The 17,481-nt window shown below is 41.6% G+C and overlaps 1 protein-coding gene across 2 annotated transcripts in view; it reads left to right on the forward strand.

Annotated features, from left to right (window-relative positions):
* The first annotated feature begins 3,035 nt into the window (after positions 1–3,035).
* MEMO1 (mediator of cell motility 1) overlaps positions 3,036–17,481 on the forward strand; it is a 116,029-nt gene continuing 101,583 nt past the window's right edge. The window contains exons 1-2 of one of the 2 annotated variants that reach the window (XM_032353046.1): positions 3,036–3,124; positions 3,814–3,891. In XM_032353046.1, coding sequence (XP_032208937.1) covers positions 3,831–3,891 — 61 coding nt within the window. In that variant the 5' untranslated portion in view covers positions 3,036–3,124; positions 3,814–3,830. Of the gene's footprint in view, positions 3,125–3,711; positions 3,892–17,481 lie in introns of those variants that run through there. The other variant, XM_032353045.1, reaches the window with a different exon arrangement.

Below are 17,481 nucleotides of genomic sequence, written 5' to 3' on the forward strand. Positions count from 1 at the left end.
TATCCCAGGACTCTGAGATTTTGACCTGAGCCGAAGGCAGACGCTTAACCATCTAAGCCACCCAGGCACTCCTAGGGTTTTTTTTTTTAATTGAAGTGTAGTTGACACACAATGTTACATTAGTTTTAGGTTTATAACATAGTGATTCAATAGCTCTGTAAGTTATGCTGTGCTCACAAGTGTAGCTACCATCTGTTACCATACAATGCTATTACAATACCATCGACTGTATTCCCTATACTGTGCCTCTCATCCTTGTGCCTTACTCATTCCATAACTGGAAGATGCACCTCCCACCCCTTCCCTACTCCCCTCGGGCAACATCCAGTTTGTTCTGTGTCTGTGTTTATGGGTCTGTTTCTGCTTTTTTGTTTATTCATTCATTTTGTTTTTTTAAGTTCTACATGTAAGAGAAATCATAATAGTGTTTGTCTTTCTTAGAGTACCAGTTTTAATTGAAATCAAAATAGCATCTTTATGCTAAACTTGTCTCTCAGCCTTGATTTTTTTCAAAACTCTGTGGTTTTATTCTAGAATATCTTTTGGGTATGGGCTTTTAGTATTTAGTGGACTCCTCAAGCTGTCTGCCATGGATAAGTAAATTATAAAAATGTTCAATTTACTATTGCCATTTAGATTCCAGAAATCAAGCCTAAAGATGTTTTTTTTGTGTGTGTCTGTGTGTTTAGGTACTATATGTGGCACGAAATTCCAGAGATACACAAAATTTTAAATCTTTTATCCATCCTTGCACCTAAGCCACCTAAACAAGTACTGTTACCAATTTATTGTGTTTCCTCCTGGAAGTATTCTGTGTATATGCAAGTGTATGGGAATATATTTTTAAAGTATTTATTTTTACACAAATGGTAGCATATTTTATACATTGCTCTGCAATTTGCCTTTTCCTTTTTTTTTTTTTTAGCTCTCTATACCAGTATACAGCACCACCTTATTCCTTCTAATGGGTGGATATGTAACTAAGTCTCATATTGATGGATATTGTGGTTGTGCTAGTTGTTTGCTAATACAGACTGATGCAGTGAATATAGGACATGCTTTTTTAGAACATATGTTGGGTTCTAGGACTAGTGGCGCCTTATGAAAGTCTGCTTTATAAGGACTCTCTTATTGAGGAATTCCATCTTAACTTTTGCTATGACTGTTTATGGAGTGTCCAACCCGAATCCCTGGTGGATATAATGGAAATTGTTAATAATATGGGAATTGTACATATTGCCAAACAGGTTGACTAGTAAGAATAATCCTTTGGGGAAAGAAGCCTCTAACAGTACATTTTCATAGGGAGGAAGCTTAAATTTAAATTAGGTTACTAGTTTGGAATGAGTCCTAGGATTGTTGCTAGGAGCAGAGGATAATGATAAGAAACAAAGATTAGCTTATAAATTGTTTTCAGAATATTTTCACTTTAAGTAAAGTGAATTAAAATGATTTAAGTAAAATGATTCTCACAGGAAGCCTGTGAGTCAGATATTGCTGTTTGCATTTGACAGATGAGAAGACTGAGGCTTGAAAAGGTTATATTACTAGATGCCCATGATCACAGCTGGTGAGGAACAGAGTCATGACTCAAATCTGATTTTCTAGTTTGACCAGCCTGAAATATAAAGCTGAAATATGAAATATGAAGTTCATTGTATCCAGTGTCCCTTCCACTCCTTGTTTTGGGTCATAGAAACAGAATCAGGAATCATTAACTTCAAGAGCTATCACTGCTTATTAATGCCATGTCAACCATATCGACCATTTTCCTTTTCTTGAAATTTATGATGAAAGTTTACTAGTTTACCACGCCATCATTTACCACTGATTTTTGGTGCTCCGGGAAAAGTATGGTGGAATTAGAGTTGCAACCCGCCTTTTTGTTATCTTTAAATCGGCTATTTGGCACATTCTTTTTGTCTTTTTCTGCATTACATGTTGCTATTTTGGCAGGTTAGTGGCAAAGTGAGGGGGTTAAAAAATCAGTAAAGAAATACATAACGGTGGATATTTAATCTAATAACTGTAGAAAAGGTGCGAAAGTCAGAAATGTTCCAGTAATTGATGAAGCTTTTATGCCTGGGACCTCACACAAGATCCTTGGGGCTTAAAGTTGAAAAAGTGGGAGGAGGGGTGGGAACAGGACAGTAAATTAAAAATAAATATATTATGGCGCTAGGGAAACTTGAATATTAGGCAGCCCGTTATTTGCTTTGAACTCTACCAATGAACTGTTTAGTATGAAATTCAGATATAACAATTTTATGGTTTTAACCCAAATCTTTCATTAAAGACATGCAAATTTCGTTTATTTTCTTCCCAATTTTGGAATGATCTACTTCGTAACACTTCCTCCGAGGTCCAAGATACCCCACTTTCCTGTGATTCTTCTGTAATTTTAAAGTAATTCTTTATTCCTAACACTTATGTGAAATAGTGGGATTTATAAGAGAAGGAAGGACTGGAAATAATGTTTGTTGTATGCATACTGTGTCAAGCTCTACATTTATTAACTCTTGTAATCCTAGGGACAGCTCTCGAATATATTATCCCCTCTTCATAGATGAGAATAACAGGGTAGCTATATCACGCTTCAATCTAATTAGGGAGTTAAGGCATGCACCTACATCCGTATAAAATGAAACAAGATAAATGTTTACAGTGTCAAAGCCAAGATTAGGTGGTAAGGGTGGCCCCGTGAAGCAAAAACTAGCATTTGCAGAGACCACAGGCACACTACCATGTGCCTGCTTCTACAAATGAACTTCCCAGCGTGGCCACAGGCTTGCATCCCTAGGATTGAGACCTTGGGGGTGTGAATCCACTGAAGATTCGTGTATGAGGAGGTGGGGGGAGGAAGAGACGGACTGTCCTCTTGGAAAGCCGCAACGGCGAGCCCTCGGTGCTCTTCATTTAAGGAAGTTGGCTGGGGGAGGGGGCTTGCCCTGCGGCTGCGTCCTGCCTCCCGCCCCCCCCCCGCCCCGCCCGCAGCTCCCCCCCCCGCCCCCAGCCGCTGCTGCCGCTAAACCCCGGAGAGCGGAGCGCGCACGTTGAGATTCCTCGGCGGGCCTGGCCGCGGCTGCTGGGCATGCTCAGTGGGCAGGACCCGTTAGAGTGGCGAGTAAGGAAGCGTTGGCTCTTCTCTGGGTCTGCCTTCCCCGGTTCAGGCCCCGGCCCTGGGCTTTTGTGTGCGCGGAGCTGCAGCCGCCGCTGCCTCCTCGCGGGGCCGCCCGACCCCAGATGCCGTCTGGCCTGTCCGGTTTCCGCCGTTAACCTCGCCGCGCGGCTGGAGGAGGAGCGGGGCGGGGCGGGGCCCGCGGGCCGGCGGCCGGGCGGGCAGGAGGGCCCTGCCGGGGGTGGGGGTGGGTGCGGGGAGTCCCGCGGGGGGTGGGGGGAGGGGGCGGGCGCGGAGTCACGGGGGTGGGGTCACCGGCGGTGGCTCGGGGAGGCCAGCTGGGAGGGGAGGGGGCCGTGGGGGCGGCTCGGCGGAACCAGCCGCGGCTGGGGAGCAGCGGCGAGTCTGGGGGCCGGGGCCGGGGCTTTCCGGGCTTCGGTGAAGCCGCCGCGGGCCCCATCTTCCGGCGGTCGCCGGAGTTTGTGGTGATTGTTGCTGCCGCCGCCACCGCCCCGGCTGCCATCTCCTCCTCCTGGGCCGCCGCCTCCTCCTCCTCTTCCTCCTCCTCCTGGGCCGGGCTGATCCCCTCCCCGCTGCCGCCTCCTCCTGGGCTGGGCCCGTGGTGTCTCGTCCCCTCGCGGAGCCGCTCCTGCCGCCGCCGCCGCCGCCTCCTCATTCATCCTCGTGCACCATAGGCGGCACAGGCACCAAGATGTCCAACCGAGTGGTCTGCCGGGAAGCCAGTCACGCCGGGAGCTGGTACACAGCCTCAGGTAGGGCCCCAGGCCGGCCGGCCCGTCAGCCCGCCGCCGCCGCCTGGCCCGGCGCCCGGCCGCCCGAGGTCGGCGGCCCGGCCCCGCGCGGCGGCGGGAGGACCGCGTGGGGAGGGAGCGGCCCGGAGGCCGGCCTGGCCGCCTCCCCCACCCGGGTGGCATCCCGCCGGGCAGCCCGGGGCCGGGCGCCCTCTCGCTCACCCCGGAGTTGGGCGAGAGGGAGAGTCGCCGCCTTGGCAGCCCGCGCCCTCCCTCGGGACCGGGCTCGAGGCAAGAAGGTGCTCCCGGAGCTCCCGGACCCGAGCCTACTTGTCGCCTCCTGGGGCTCCGGGGAAGCGGGCGGCCGAGCGCTGCCACCCCCGGGAGGACGGTTCGCCCGGGCGCCCGAGCCCGGCTTCCCCCACCCGGAGCCGAGGGAGGGACGCGCGTTCCTGAGCTCGCGGTTGCTCCCCGCCGGCGGTGCGAGAGGCGCCCGCGACCCGGGCGGTTCTCTGGGTCTGGCCGTGGGCGCCGCGGGCTCCGCTCACCCGTCTCCTGCGAGAAGTCTTGTCCCTCTTCCGCCGGCGGCTCGGAGACGGGCAGCGTGCCCCTCACCTTTCAGGTGCTCGGCTGTCTGGGAAGGAGTGCCGGGTAGTACTTTTTCACGCTGCCAGACGAGAGACGAGGTCTCCGCCTGCGAGGTCTGGCAGAGGAGGCCCTTTTCTGGGCTGTGCCGCTCCTGTGTGTTGGGGGTAGGGTGGAAGTATTGCCAAGCAGTGGCTTGGGGTGGCCTCCCAGCTCTTTTGTCAGTGTTTTCATTGTTACTGTCATTCGCGGAAAGGGGCAGCTGGAGATGGCATCAGCACTTTGCTCAGCAGCCTCGCCAGTCTCCAGTCGCTCACCACCGAGCAGGTGCTGGAACTACCTAGCGAATTAGATTAGGGTCTGCGCGAATTCAGCCTTCTGTCGACACTGTCTGCAAACATTTTAGACGTCTTTATGTAAGAAAGCCTAGGGACTTTCCCTTTAACGAACGTCTTGTTAGGACGACTGTTTCCTGGGATTACTTTCAGGAGTCACATTTCTGGTAAGTTAACAAAGAAAGTTCCACTGTGATTCCTAATAGTGTTCAGTCATTTGCTGTTGGCTTGTCAGTAACTAGAGCTAACTTTACTGTGGATCGCATCATGTTTCCTTTTGCACATAGTTGGGTTGGGTAGTGACAGGGCTTGTGAGACAACAAAGATTTGGAAGAAAATTCATTTCTCTGAAATTGCTAAACGGACTCCCATATACATGCACTTTACTGACTCACTGAAGATTTGCTGTGTTAAGTAGACACAAAAGAATCCTAATGATCGGATTTGCAAGCCTAACAGGTAGCTGTATTTTCGTACTAAGCAAGTGACATTTGGCTTCCCTTCATGATCCTAAAGTACTTCATAAACGTTTAATCAATTCCCACAGTCTGAGAATGTCAGTTAAGCTTTTCTTGTTCTGCATATGGGGATGTGCCCAAGACTCGGTACTAGCCAGTGGCAGAACAGAAATTGAGAAATAGAAGAGTCCCTGGCTCCTGGGCTTGTCCTCCATTAAGTGCATTATTAATATTCAATTTATCAATGCATAATTGTATTTTCTGGGTTACAAGTCAGTAAGCTGCTTTCTTCAATGTGTTTTCAAGTCTCAGTTTTCACTTTCATGGCCATCTTTTGATTTATTTCTTTTGGTTTTCTTTTCTATATTTTTCTATAAGTGTTTTATACTTTTTAATGTAGTTTGCCTTGAAATTTGGGCAAATGATTCTTGAGGAATTTTTATACATTCTTGAATATTTTTTGGGTAGTAAAATAAAGTATGGCTCACACTTTGGGCTTGAAAAGACTTCTTCAGTAATCTCAGTTATAAGAAGAATCCTTTAATCCAGCTCAGAACATTCTCTGATCATAGCTATTTATCAGTAGTGAATGAAAATGAACTATTTTCTTACTTTTTTTTTTTTTACGGTGTTATATTAGTTTTAGCTATAAAATATAGTGATTCAACAATTCCTAAAATGGACTATTTTCTTAAAAATTTGAAATGTAATCTTCTTTCCCTAAATACTCAGTGAAATCAATAATGCCATTTTGATAATTTGAATTGTCCTAGAGAAACTTATTGTTAAAAAATTCAAAGCATGTGTGGCGTGTGTGTGTGTGTGTGTGTCTATGTGTGATTTTAAACTTAAGTAGTAATAAAGGGTGAATTTAAAGCAATGTAGTTGTTAAAGCGTATTTTATATTTAAAAAAATATATAACTTATTTTATATTTTAAAAATAATAATAAATAATAAAAAATAAATGAAGTAAAAATAGTTAAGTAAACTTTGACTTCGTCTAGTAACTTAATAGTATCGCAGTGTGCCTATGTTGGTAACATTGACCAATGGAAAACTTTTACTTCTGTTATTATTGTTTCCCTAGTGAACTTGCTCTGAAAACTTGAGTTAAAGGAGAGACAGATGTGATTGTGGATTGTCATTCTATCCTTCCTACAGCATTCAGATAATGTCCATAGAATTAAAGTATTCACTTACTGTTATAAGTAAGGGTGAAATCACATTTGCTTCAGTTACATAGCTAGCTCAGAGGAAAAAAAAAAAAGAGTGTGTGTGTGTGTTTAAGTATATGTTATGTATATATACACATATATGCTTTCATTTTTATTTATCTCTTGTTATATGCTAGCCCTTTGATAAAAGTATAAATTGTTCTTTGTTCTCAAAGAATTTACAGTTTATTTGAAGTAAGTCATAAGATAGCAAATAAACTTTGGATCCATTGAAGTAGTGCTTTTAGGAGTTGTGAGGATTATGGAATCACTTCAAAGTAGGATTTGAATTGTGGTTTGAAGGAATGGTGTTTAGTTCGGTTAGAGAGGAGAAAAGAACATTGGGGAAAACCACAAAATACAGAGGCAAATAATGTAAGGAGGTCAATTTAATAAGAATGTAAGATTCGTACTGGAGTATATAGTTCTTGAGCCCGGAGGAGTAGGTTGGTGCTAGAGTATGGATGCCTGTGAGTGCTGTGTAGCATAGTGGTTTGACTTGCTCAGCAGGCAGTCAGGACCAAGGGAGAAGTTTCTGAGTAGGGAACTAATATGGAAGTAGCATTTTAGGAAAATTAATCTCCTGGGAAGGTTAATCCTCACTTCTTTACCCGTGTATAGCAGGGATCAGCAAATTATGCCCGCAGCCCAGATCCAACCTACAGCCTTTATCTTGGTCAAGTCTACTAGCTAAGAACAGTTTGTAATTTTCAAAGGGTTTAAAAACAAACATAAACCAAGAAGTGTAGTAGAAACTGCCTGTGGCCCATAAAGCCTAAAATATTTATTATTTGGCCCTTTAGAGAAAAATATGCCAACCTGTAGTGTAGATTAGTGGTTTTCAAAGTGCCATCTCTAGACCAGCAGCATAATGTGTCTAAACTCTGTATTTTCTCTATATTTTGTATAGCTTTTATTTTATTTTAGGCTCTTACTATCTTCTGTCAAGACAGTTATAACTGCCTCTTAACCAGCCTTCTTTCTACCAGCCTTACCCTCCTTCAGTTCATCCTCTACATCACTCCCTGAATAATCTGTCTGACCACATAATTCCTTTGCATAAATCTTATTGACCCATCTTGCCTGTTGGAAAGGTCTAAATTTCTTCATGACTTGGCATCCTCCTATCTCTTGGGCCACTCCTTCTCACCCCATCCCAGTCCTTGTTTTTAACACCCTTAAGCAACATGTAGCAGCTGCAGTTGTTTCTTTAAATACGCTGTGCTTTTACACAAGCTCTTTGCTCTGTTGGAATGCACTATGCCTGGATAATTCCCACTCCTTTAAAAAGACTCAGGTGTTCATACCCACACGAAGGCTGTCCTAATGCCTGACCTCTCCCAGGATGTTTTTGTTGTTCCTTTGTACTTCCATAATGTCCTGTGTGTATCTCTGTACATTTATTTGGTTTTCTGTATGTGTGGTTGTCGTCTTCTTTTTCTTTCTTTCTTTTTTTAAAGATTTATTTATTTTAGAGAAAGAGGGAGAGAGTGTGCATATGAGTGAGGGGAAGGACAGAGAGACAGAATCTCAAGCAGACTTCCTGCTCATGACCCATGAGATCGTGACCTGAAGCAAAACCAAGAGTTGGATGCTTGACTGACTGAGCCACGCAGGTGCCTCCGTGTGTGTGTGGTCTTCAATAAGGGTAGGAACTCCTCGAAGCTAGGAACATTGTCTTGCTCGTTTTTTGTATCTTAAGTACTCAGCACAGTAGGTGCATAGTAGGTATTCAGTAAGTATTTGAATGAATGAATGAATGTTAAAGTGCTTGGCATAAAGGAACTATGGACAAAGATACTGATTATTTCAATCCTGAAGAGCAGTGGGGGTGATAAAGGACTACTGCTAGTTAAGTCTCTGAGTATGGTATCGGTGAAGAGTGTTGCTTGTGGGAAAGGATTAGAAATCCTGATTCAGGGCGCCTGGGTGGCTCAGTGGGTTAAGCCGCTGCCTTCGGCTCAGGTCATGATCTCGGGGTCCTGGGATCGAGTCCCGCATCGGGCTCTCTGCTCAGCAGGGAGCCTGCTTCCCTCTCTCTCTCTCTCTGCCTGCCTCTCCATCTAGTTGTGATTTCTCTCTGTCAATAAAATAAATAAAATCTTTAAAAAAAAAAAAAAAAAAAAAAAAAAAAAAAAAAAAGAAATCCTGATTCACCAGCTGGGTCCCCATTTTATCTAAGATTTTCATAGAATTGTGACATCCCATGTAGAAAAATGTACAACTAGATGAATTTCCACAAAATAAGCACATTTATTTAATTAGTACCCAGCTCAAGAAACATATCAGTACTGGAATCCCCAACCCTTACTGTGTTCCTGCTAACAGTAGAAAAGTTTTGTTTGGTTTTGAAATCTATATAAAATAGAATCATAAAGTATATCTTATTTGAGCTTCTTCTGTACAATATTAAATTTAGGAGATTAACACTTGTTGTGGTTTGTTTCTTCTCATTGCTGTATTCTGTTATGTGAATATACCATAGCTTATCCATTCTACTGTTGGTGGATGTTTGGTTGTTTTGCTGCAATGAATTTATTTATGTATGTATGCAGGCTCCATACCTAATGCGGGCATGGAGCCCAGTGCAGGGCTTGAACTCACGACCCTGAGATCCAGACTTGAGCTGAGATCAAGAGTTGGATGCTTAACTGGCTGAGCCACCCAGATGCCCCTGCAATGAACATTTTTGTACTTTTTTCCCCCTGATGAACATGTATATGCATTTTTATTGGTTATGTACCTTAGAGTAGAATTATTAAGTCATGGTTATGGTGTGGTCATTTTTAGTAGATTCTGCTGAAGTTCTGGAAAGTGTTTTTACAAATTTACACTCCCACTACCAATGTTTGAGGGTTCTAGTTGTTCTTTCTCTTTGTCAGCACTTATTATTGTCAGACTTTTTATTTTTAGTTATTCTGGACTGGTGCATAATGGTATTGCATATAGTTTTAATTTTATTTTCCTGATGACTAATGAGGTTGAGTCCCTTTTCATATTTGGGACCCCATGTTACTGGCCATTTGGGTTTCTGCTTTTGTGAAGTATCTGTTAAGCCTTTTGTCCTTTTTCTGTTAGGCGGTTTATTTTTCGTATTGATTTGTAGTTCTTAACATATTCTGGTTACAGTCTTGTTGGTTATGTGCATTGCAGGTATATTCAATTCTAACTTAGCTCTTCCAGGATCTTGGTGTTTTGGTGAATCAAAGTGCTTGATTTTATAGTCTTGTTTATCAATTGGTTAGTGCTTTTCTGTTTCCATTTATGAAATCTCTGCTTGTGTCAATGTCATGAAGTTACTTTTCTATGTTTTCTTTTAAAGGCTTTATCCTTTGACCTTTCGTATTTAGATCAAGAATTCATTCAGTTGATAGCTGTATGTGTATGGAGTAGGTACATTACATAAATTTTTTTGTTGAACTAAATGTAGATACAAATCAAGTAAAAAAAGTATACAAATCAAGTGTACAGTGTGATAAATGTACACAAGTTCAACATACTCTAACCTGCCCTTTAGATCCAGAAATAGAACATTTTCAGCATCCCAAAAGGATACATTACATTTTAATGTTCTTGAAATTGGTATAACTACGTTAGCTATTTGTATCCAAGTATGTGTTTAATGTGGGGGTTCTCCCCTGCCCCCGCACCTCCCCGTGAAACTGGTTGTTATATTGGTGGTACCTCTTATAATTACTGGTGTCCTAGAGAGTGAAATGCTTTCAAAGGACATTATTGAAACGTTTGTATAATCTATATCTTAATTGCAGTTTTACTTTTTGAGTTGTTTTTATTCATTTTGCCGTATTTCTGAACATTTAATAAAATATATCTTGGTTCTGTAGTTGGAAAACCACAATTGTTTTATGTTTTTGATATGTGCCTTGAGTTTCGAGTGTCAAAATACATATTGGTGTGTAAAAGCTTAAAGAACTAATAAAAATGTTCTTCTTTCCCCTGGGGATAAAAATATATGTTTATAAAAAATTAAAAAAAAAAGAAAAAAAATGTTCTACTTTGAAGAAAAGAGATTATATATTTAGATTAAAAATTAACTTTTTTGGATTACTAAATGTGGTGTTTTGTATGCTGATTTTTCTTTGCATTTCATCCTGCTGATTTACTTGGAGAAGGGCAAGACAAAGAAAGAACAAACTTAATAGGCAAACTGTTGAGATTATTGCTTGATTACCTCTGGCTCTTTTTCACTTTCCTTCTTTTTTCTCATATGATTTCCAAATAAAACATCTTTTTTCCTAACTCCATGGTGTAGTTTGTATTTATCTGTTTTAGGGGTTTTGTCCTTTTGAAAGACAAAAATGAATAACAAAAGTATCTTTCATTAAGCTTATTCCATAGGTGCATTACATATATTTGTATATAAGCTGTAATCCTCAAAAGGATTTTACAAGGTTATTATCTCCATTTATGGATGTGGAAACAATGACTCAGAGAGGTTGACTAACTTGTTTAAGGTGTAGAAAGTGGAAGAGGGACTCCAGGGAGCAGTCTGACTCCAGGAGGTATGGTGAGATATGCTCTCCCAAACATTGACTTTTTCTGTTCCATTTCAGAGTTTTCTCAAACTTTTGACGTTTACCTATACTTGTATATGATTTATGGTTTATAAAGCATTTTCTTATATATTTTGGATTTTCACAATAATCCTGTGATTAGGTATAGGATAGGTAAGGCAGGTAGGGCTTTAATCTACCCGCTCCTTGCTATCTTTGATGAGGAACTAAGATTTGGAGGAGGCTAAAACTGCCTGAGTCATACTACTGATAAATGTTGAGCTAGGATTTGAACAAAGGACTTCTGGCTGAAGTCTGCCGTTTTTTCTATTTGTAGTGATGCTGGAGTAAGAGAGAAGTCAAATTGTTTGGAATCAGTAAGCATCTCTGTAATTGTTAAGTAAATATCTTAGTTTATAGAATAATAAAAGTGTGACTAGAAACACTTGGGAATATTGAATATTATTCATGGAATATAAATACTGACACAGGAGTTTTTTTTTTTTTTTAATTAGGCTAGTCCCAGAATTTGATTCGGGCCTAGCAAAACTTTTTTTTTTTTTCCTTAAGATTTTATTTATTTATTAGAGAGAGAGAGGGCGCAGAGCATGAGTGGGGGGGGGAGTGGGGCAGGGGGAGAAGCAGACCTTGAGTGGGGAGCCTGATGTGGGGCTTAATCATGAGATCATGACCTGAGCTGAAAGGCAGATGCTTAACCGACTGAGCTTCCCAGGTGCCCTGGGCCTAGCAAAACTTGACATTTCTGGAGAGGCTTTACTTAACATTCAGTGATTCAATATTGAATAAACCGAGTTCTTTGTGAAAGGTACTGCTCTAGGGACTAGTTTTGTAACAGGAGATGAAACATAAAAATCCCTAGAGTGTGTGTTCTATTTGGAGGAGACAGACAATAAATAAGGTAAATAAGTAAAATATATAGTATATTAGATACAGGAAAGTATATAATATTTGCTTTATAATAAAATAAAATAAAATAAAATAAAGCAAATAAAGCAGAGCTTGCTGGTATATAAAGAGTTTTAAGGATGGCAGAGAAGTTTGCAGTTTTTTAAATAACATTGAAAGGGAAGACTTTACTTGAGTGACATTTGAGTGGAGACTTGAAGTAGGTGAGAGAGTGAGCCTTGCATTCTAGACGATTTTAGGGGCTGGAATAATTTTAGGCTGAGGGTCCTGCAAGTTTAAAGGTCGTGAGGCTAAAGCAGGCTTGGAGTGTTTGAGGAACAGTGAGGAGTCCTTGGCAACTGGCACGAAGTGACCTGGGACAGAGCAGTGTGATAAGAGGTTCAAAGTAAGGGGCTGGAGCAGAGGCACAGAAGTGATGTGGTCGGGTGAGTCTTGAAGACCACTGTACGGGCTTTCGTTGAGCAGCTTTTGGAAGGTTTTGAGCAGGTGATGACATGATCTAATTCAGATTTACTAGAACCACTTGACTGCTGTTTTGGTCCTTGGGGAGTGGTGAAGGCTGTGGCAAGGGCAGAACTGGAGAGACCAGTTGAGGGGAAAGCTCTAGTCCAACTGGACTGAGTAATAGCAGGGGAGGTGGGTAAGAAGTGGTTGGTTACTGGATAGATTTTGAAGGTAGAGCTGAAAGGATTTGCTGCCATACTTGAAAGTGGGCTGTGAGAGGAAGATAAGAGTCATGGGTATTTCTTAAGGTTTATCCCTTAGCAATTGCAGGAGTGGAGTAGCTACCATCTGAGGTAGGGAGGACTTAGAAAAAAAATGGGGCAAGGCAGGTTAGGATGTCAATTTTGGTTTGTTAAATTTTAAGATGTTTACAATCACCTGGCTACATGAGCCTGGAGTTTAGGGGAGAGGCCTAGATTGGAGATGTAAAATTGGGAATTATCATTATACAGATGGGTGGTTTTATTTTATTTATTTATTTTTTAAAAGATTTTATTTATTTATTTGACAGGCAGAGATCACAAGTAGGCAGAGAGGCAGGCAGAGAGAGAGAGAGAGGAGGAAGCAGGCCCCCTGCTGAGCAGAGAGCCCAATGTGGGGCTCCATCCCAGGACCCTGAGATCATGACCTGAGCCAAAGGCAGAGGCTTTATTTAACCTACTGAGCCACCCAGGCGCCCCATGGGTGCTTTCAAAGCCAAGTGTCTGGGTGAAATCATCACAAGAATGAGAATAGCTAGAAAAAAGGTTCATGACCTAAGCCTTAAAACATTTCCAGCCTGAACAGGTTGGGGAGATGAGGGAGATCACTTAAGGAAGGCAGATTAAGCATCTCAGTAGGTGGAGAATGAGATATCCTGGGGAGCCAGGTAAAGAAAATGCTTAAAGACATCTCAGCACAGTTTTCTTTGCAGAAAAAACTGGGCATTTTTTCTTTGACATACACATTTAAGTCTGGTGTACGCTGCTGTAGTTTTTGACATTGTTTATGGTTTCCAGAGCTTCCTTACTGGTTGCCTAGTTTCCATTCTGTTCTTTACACAGCAGAGAGAGGGAGATCTTTTATTTTTTTTTTTCATTTTTAATTAATTAATTTTTAAAATTAATGTATAATGTATTATTTATTTCAGGGTGCAGGTCGGTGATTCATCAGTCTTAAACAACACCCAGGGCTCACTACAACATGTACAACATCAGTCAGTCACTCCATCCTCCCTCATCCCCACTCACCAACAACCACCAGTTTGTTTCCTAAGAGTCTCTTATGGTTTGTCTCCCTCTCTGGTTTCATCTTGTTTCACTTTTTGAGAGGGGTATCTTTTAAATATATGAATGAGATAATATTCTTTTCTCAAAGCCCTCCCCTCATACTTAAAATCACATTCACAATTTTTACTGATGTTTAGAAGGTCTTACATGCTCTGACCTCTGCTGCATAACTTTCTGATTTCATCTCCTAGCACTTAATCCTTTATGCTGTTCTGGCTGTTCTGGCCCCTTAACTGTTTCCCAAATATGTCAGGCTTATTCCTGCTTTAGGACTTTTGCAGGTACTTCATAAGATTGGCTAGTTCTAGCTGAGTAGCCAAGGAAAGGATCTTTTTATGGATTCCCTTATTTTGCTAGTTACAACTAGGAGGAGAAATAGGAAGAGGTGAAAATGGGTGGGATAGCTTTTCCCAAAGTGTTCTGAGAAACAGTAGTCCCTGGAGATGCCTTTGCAGAAAGGCTTTATGGTCAAATAAGTTTAGGAAATGTTGCATCTGTTTTTCTCCCTTGGGCCCAGACAACTAACAATAGACTTGTTTTATGGCTCATTACATGGTCTATCTTGGTGAATGTTCTGTGTTCATTTGAAAATAATGTATGTTTTCTGTAGTTGTGGGGTGGAATGCTTCCTAAATGTTAATTAGGTTAAGTTGGGTTATTGTATTTAAATCTTTTATGATCCTGTTGATTTTCCTTATTTTATTATTTATGTTAATTCCTGAGAGCAGTGATGAAATTTCCAACTATAATTCTGGATTTGTGTATTGTTGCTTTTAGTTTTGTTGATTTGTTGTTTCCTATAGTTTGAATCTCTGCTATTTGATTTACATGTTTGGGATTGTTTCTGGAATTGACTGTTATTATGTATGTTCCTGTTTGTATCTGGTAGTAATTCTTGTTCTGAAGTATTCCTTGTTTTATAATATAAAGCCAGGCCAGCTTTCTTATGCTTAATGTTTGCATGGTACTTGCTTTTCTCTCTGGGTCAGGGGTCACCGAGACTACCTTGAGGTTTGATGATTCCTTAGAAGGACTCAGAGAACTCAGAAAAGCTGTTATATTTACAAGTATGGTTTATTACAGACAGAGAAAGGGTGCAGAGTAAAATCGAGGAAAGGAAAAAGTACATACAGTGGAATAGAGGAGAAAACAAGTGTAAGGGTCTAGTTGTCCTCTCAGTGGAGTTGCTCTGACAGTGTTTAATTCTTTCATCAGTGATGCATGACAACAAAATGAAGTCCTGCCAACTGGGGAAGCTCATCTGGGCTTTGGTATCCAGGGTTTTTATGTGGCGGCGGTGGTGGGGGCATTGGGGGGGGTACTATTGGGGAACAGTTGGCGGGGCAGTCTTGTAGGCTTGAAGCACGGTTGTGACTTACCTCAGCTAATCAGTCTTCAGCCCTCCTGTCTTTTGGAGATCTCATAGTGATACAGTGTGGCCCAGGGTACCAGGAAAACAAAAACAGGCATTTACCATAAATCACATTCTTAGTGTGAACTATCTAGCAAGGCCTTAGTTATACAGAGACAATTTTTTTTTATTGGGGTAAAATAAACATAGCACAAAATTGTCTATCTTACTAATTTTTAAGTGTACACTTCTGTGGCATTAGGTGCATTCATAAAATTTGCAACTATCACCAACATCCATCTCTAGCATGTTTTCCCCAAATGAAAGTCTGTACCCATTAAAAACCCTAACTTCCCGTTGACTCCTCTCATTTCCTGGCAACCACCATTCTACCTTATCTATGAATTGCCTATCCTAGGTGCCTCATTTAAGTGGACTTATATAGTATTTGTCCTTTTTTTTTTTTTTAAAGATTTTATTTATTTATTTGACAGAGAGAGATCACAAGTAGGCAGAGAGGCAGGCAGAGAGAGAGAGAGAGAGAGGAGGAAGCAGGCTCCCTGCTGAGCAGAGAGCCCGATGCGGGACTCAAAATCCCAGGACCCTGAGATCATGACCTGAGCCGAAGGCAGCGGCTTAACCCACTGAGCCGCCCAGGCACCCAGTATTTGTCCTTTTGTCCGTCTTACTTCACTTAGCATATTTTCAAGGTTAATTCATAGCATACATGAATCAGAATGTTATTTCTTATTTTTCTTTTTTAAAGATTTTATTTGTTTATTTGACAGAGAGAGATCAGAAGTAGGCAGAGAGGAAGGCAGAGAGAGAGAGAGAGAGGGAAGCAAGCTCCCCACTGAGCAGAGAGCCCGATCCCAGGATCCTGGGATCATGACCCAAACTGAAGGCAGAGGCTTAATCCACTGAACCACACAGGCACCCCTCATTCACTTATTGATAGATGATTGGGTTGTTTGTACCTTTTGGCTTTGGGAATAGTATTGCTATAAATGTTGGTGTACAAGTATCTGCTTGAGTCCCTGCTTTCAGTTGTTTTGGGTATCTATCTAGGAGTGGAATTGCTGGGTCATATTGTAATTCCATGTTTAACTCTTTGGGGAATTAGCAAACTGATATATATATATATTTTAAAGATTTTATTTATTTATTTGACAGAGAGAGATCACAGTAGGAAAGAGGAAGGGAAGAGATCACAGAGAGAGAGGAAGGGAAGCAGGCCCCCCGCTGAGCAGAGAGCCCGATGTGGGACTCCATCCCAGGACCCTGAGATCATGACCTGAGCCGAAGGCAGCGGCTTAACCCACTGAGCCACCCAGACGCCCCTAGCAAACTGATATTAACAGCAGTTGCACTATTCTACATTCTTACCAACAATGCTCACGGATTCTACTTCCTTCACATTCTTGTGGACACTTGTTTTTTCCTTTTAATAATAGCCATCCTAATGAGTGTGAAGTTCTATCATTATGGTTTTCATTTGCATTTCTCTAATGACTAATTTTTTTTTTTTGAAGATTTTGTTATTTATTTGAGAGAAGAGAGAGTGCACATGTGCAGGAGGTGAGAAGGGGAGAGAGAGAGAGAGAATCTCAAGCAGATCCTTCTGAGGGGGAGCCCATTGAGGGGCTGAGATCATGACCTGAATAAAAAAAAAAAAAAAAAATCAAGACTTGGATGCTCTACTGACTGAGCCATCCAGGTGCCTGACAGTATTTCTTTTAGCACTTTATAAATATTATATTGAATTTTGGCTTGCACAGCTTCTGAGAATTCTGTGAGATTTTAAAAAAATATTTGTTTCTTTTAACAGAGTAGATTTTTTCTTTTCTTGTGGTTGTGTTAAGCTTTTTTTTTTTTTTTAACTTATTACCATTTTCTTGCCATTTTATCGTCGTGTATGTGCCTTTGAGTAATCTCTGAGTTTATCCTTTTTGGAATTTGCGAAGTTCCTTGGATCCTTGGGTTATAGTTTGCAGCAAATTTAGAAAAATTGTCATTTTAGTCATTATTACCTCAAATATTTTTTCTTTTTACCCCCTTTGTTTTCTAGACTCCAGTTAAAAGTATGTTAAATAGCTTGATATTGTCCTCTAGTTAATTGGGAATTATTTTTTTTTCCTTTCTTTCTCTCTGTGCTTCCTTTTAGATAATTTTTTAAAAAGATTTTGTTTATTTAGGGCACCTGGGTGGCTCAGTTGGTTGGGTGGCTGCCTTCCCCTCAGGTCATGATCCCAGGGTCCTAGGATCGAACCCCACATGGGGCTCCCAGCTCCATGGGGAGTCTGCTTCTCCCTCTGACCTTCTCCCCTCATGCTTTTTCTCACTCTCTCTCTCACATGGATAAATAAAATCTTAAAAAAAAAAAAAGATTTTATTTATTTATTTGACAGAGAGCAAGGGAGGGAACACACTCAGGGGAAGTGGGAGAGGGAGAAG

Source organism: Mustela erminea, chromosome 7 (genome assembly GCF_009829155.1).
Source record: "Mustela erminea isolate mMusErm1 chromosome 7, mMusErm1.Pri, whole genome shotgun sequence".
Taxonomy (NCBI): Eukaryota; Metazoa; Chordata; class Mammalia; order Carnivora; family Mustelidae; genus Mustela; species Mustela erminea.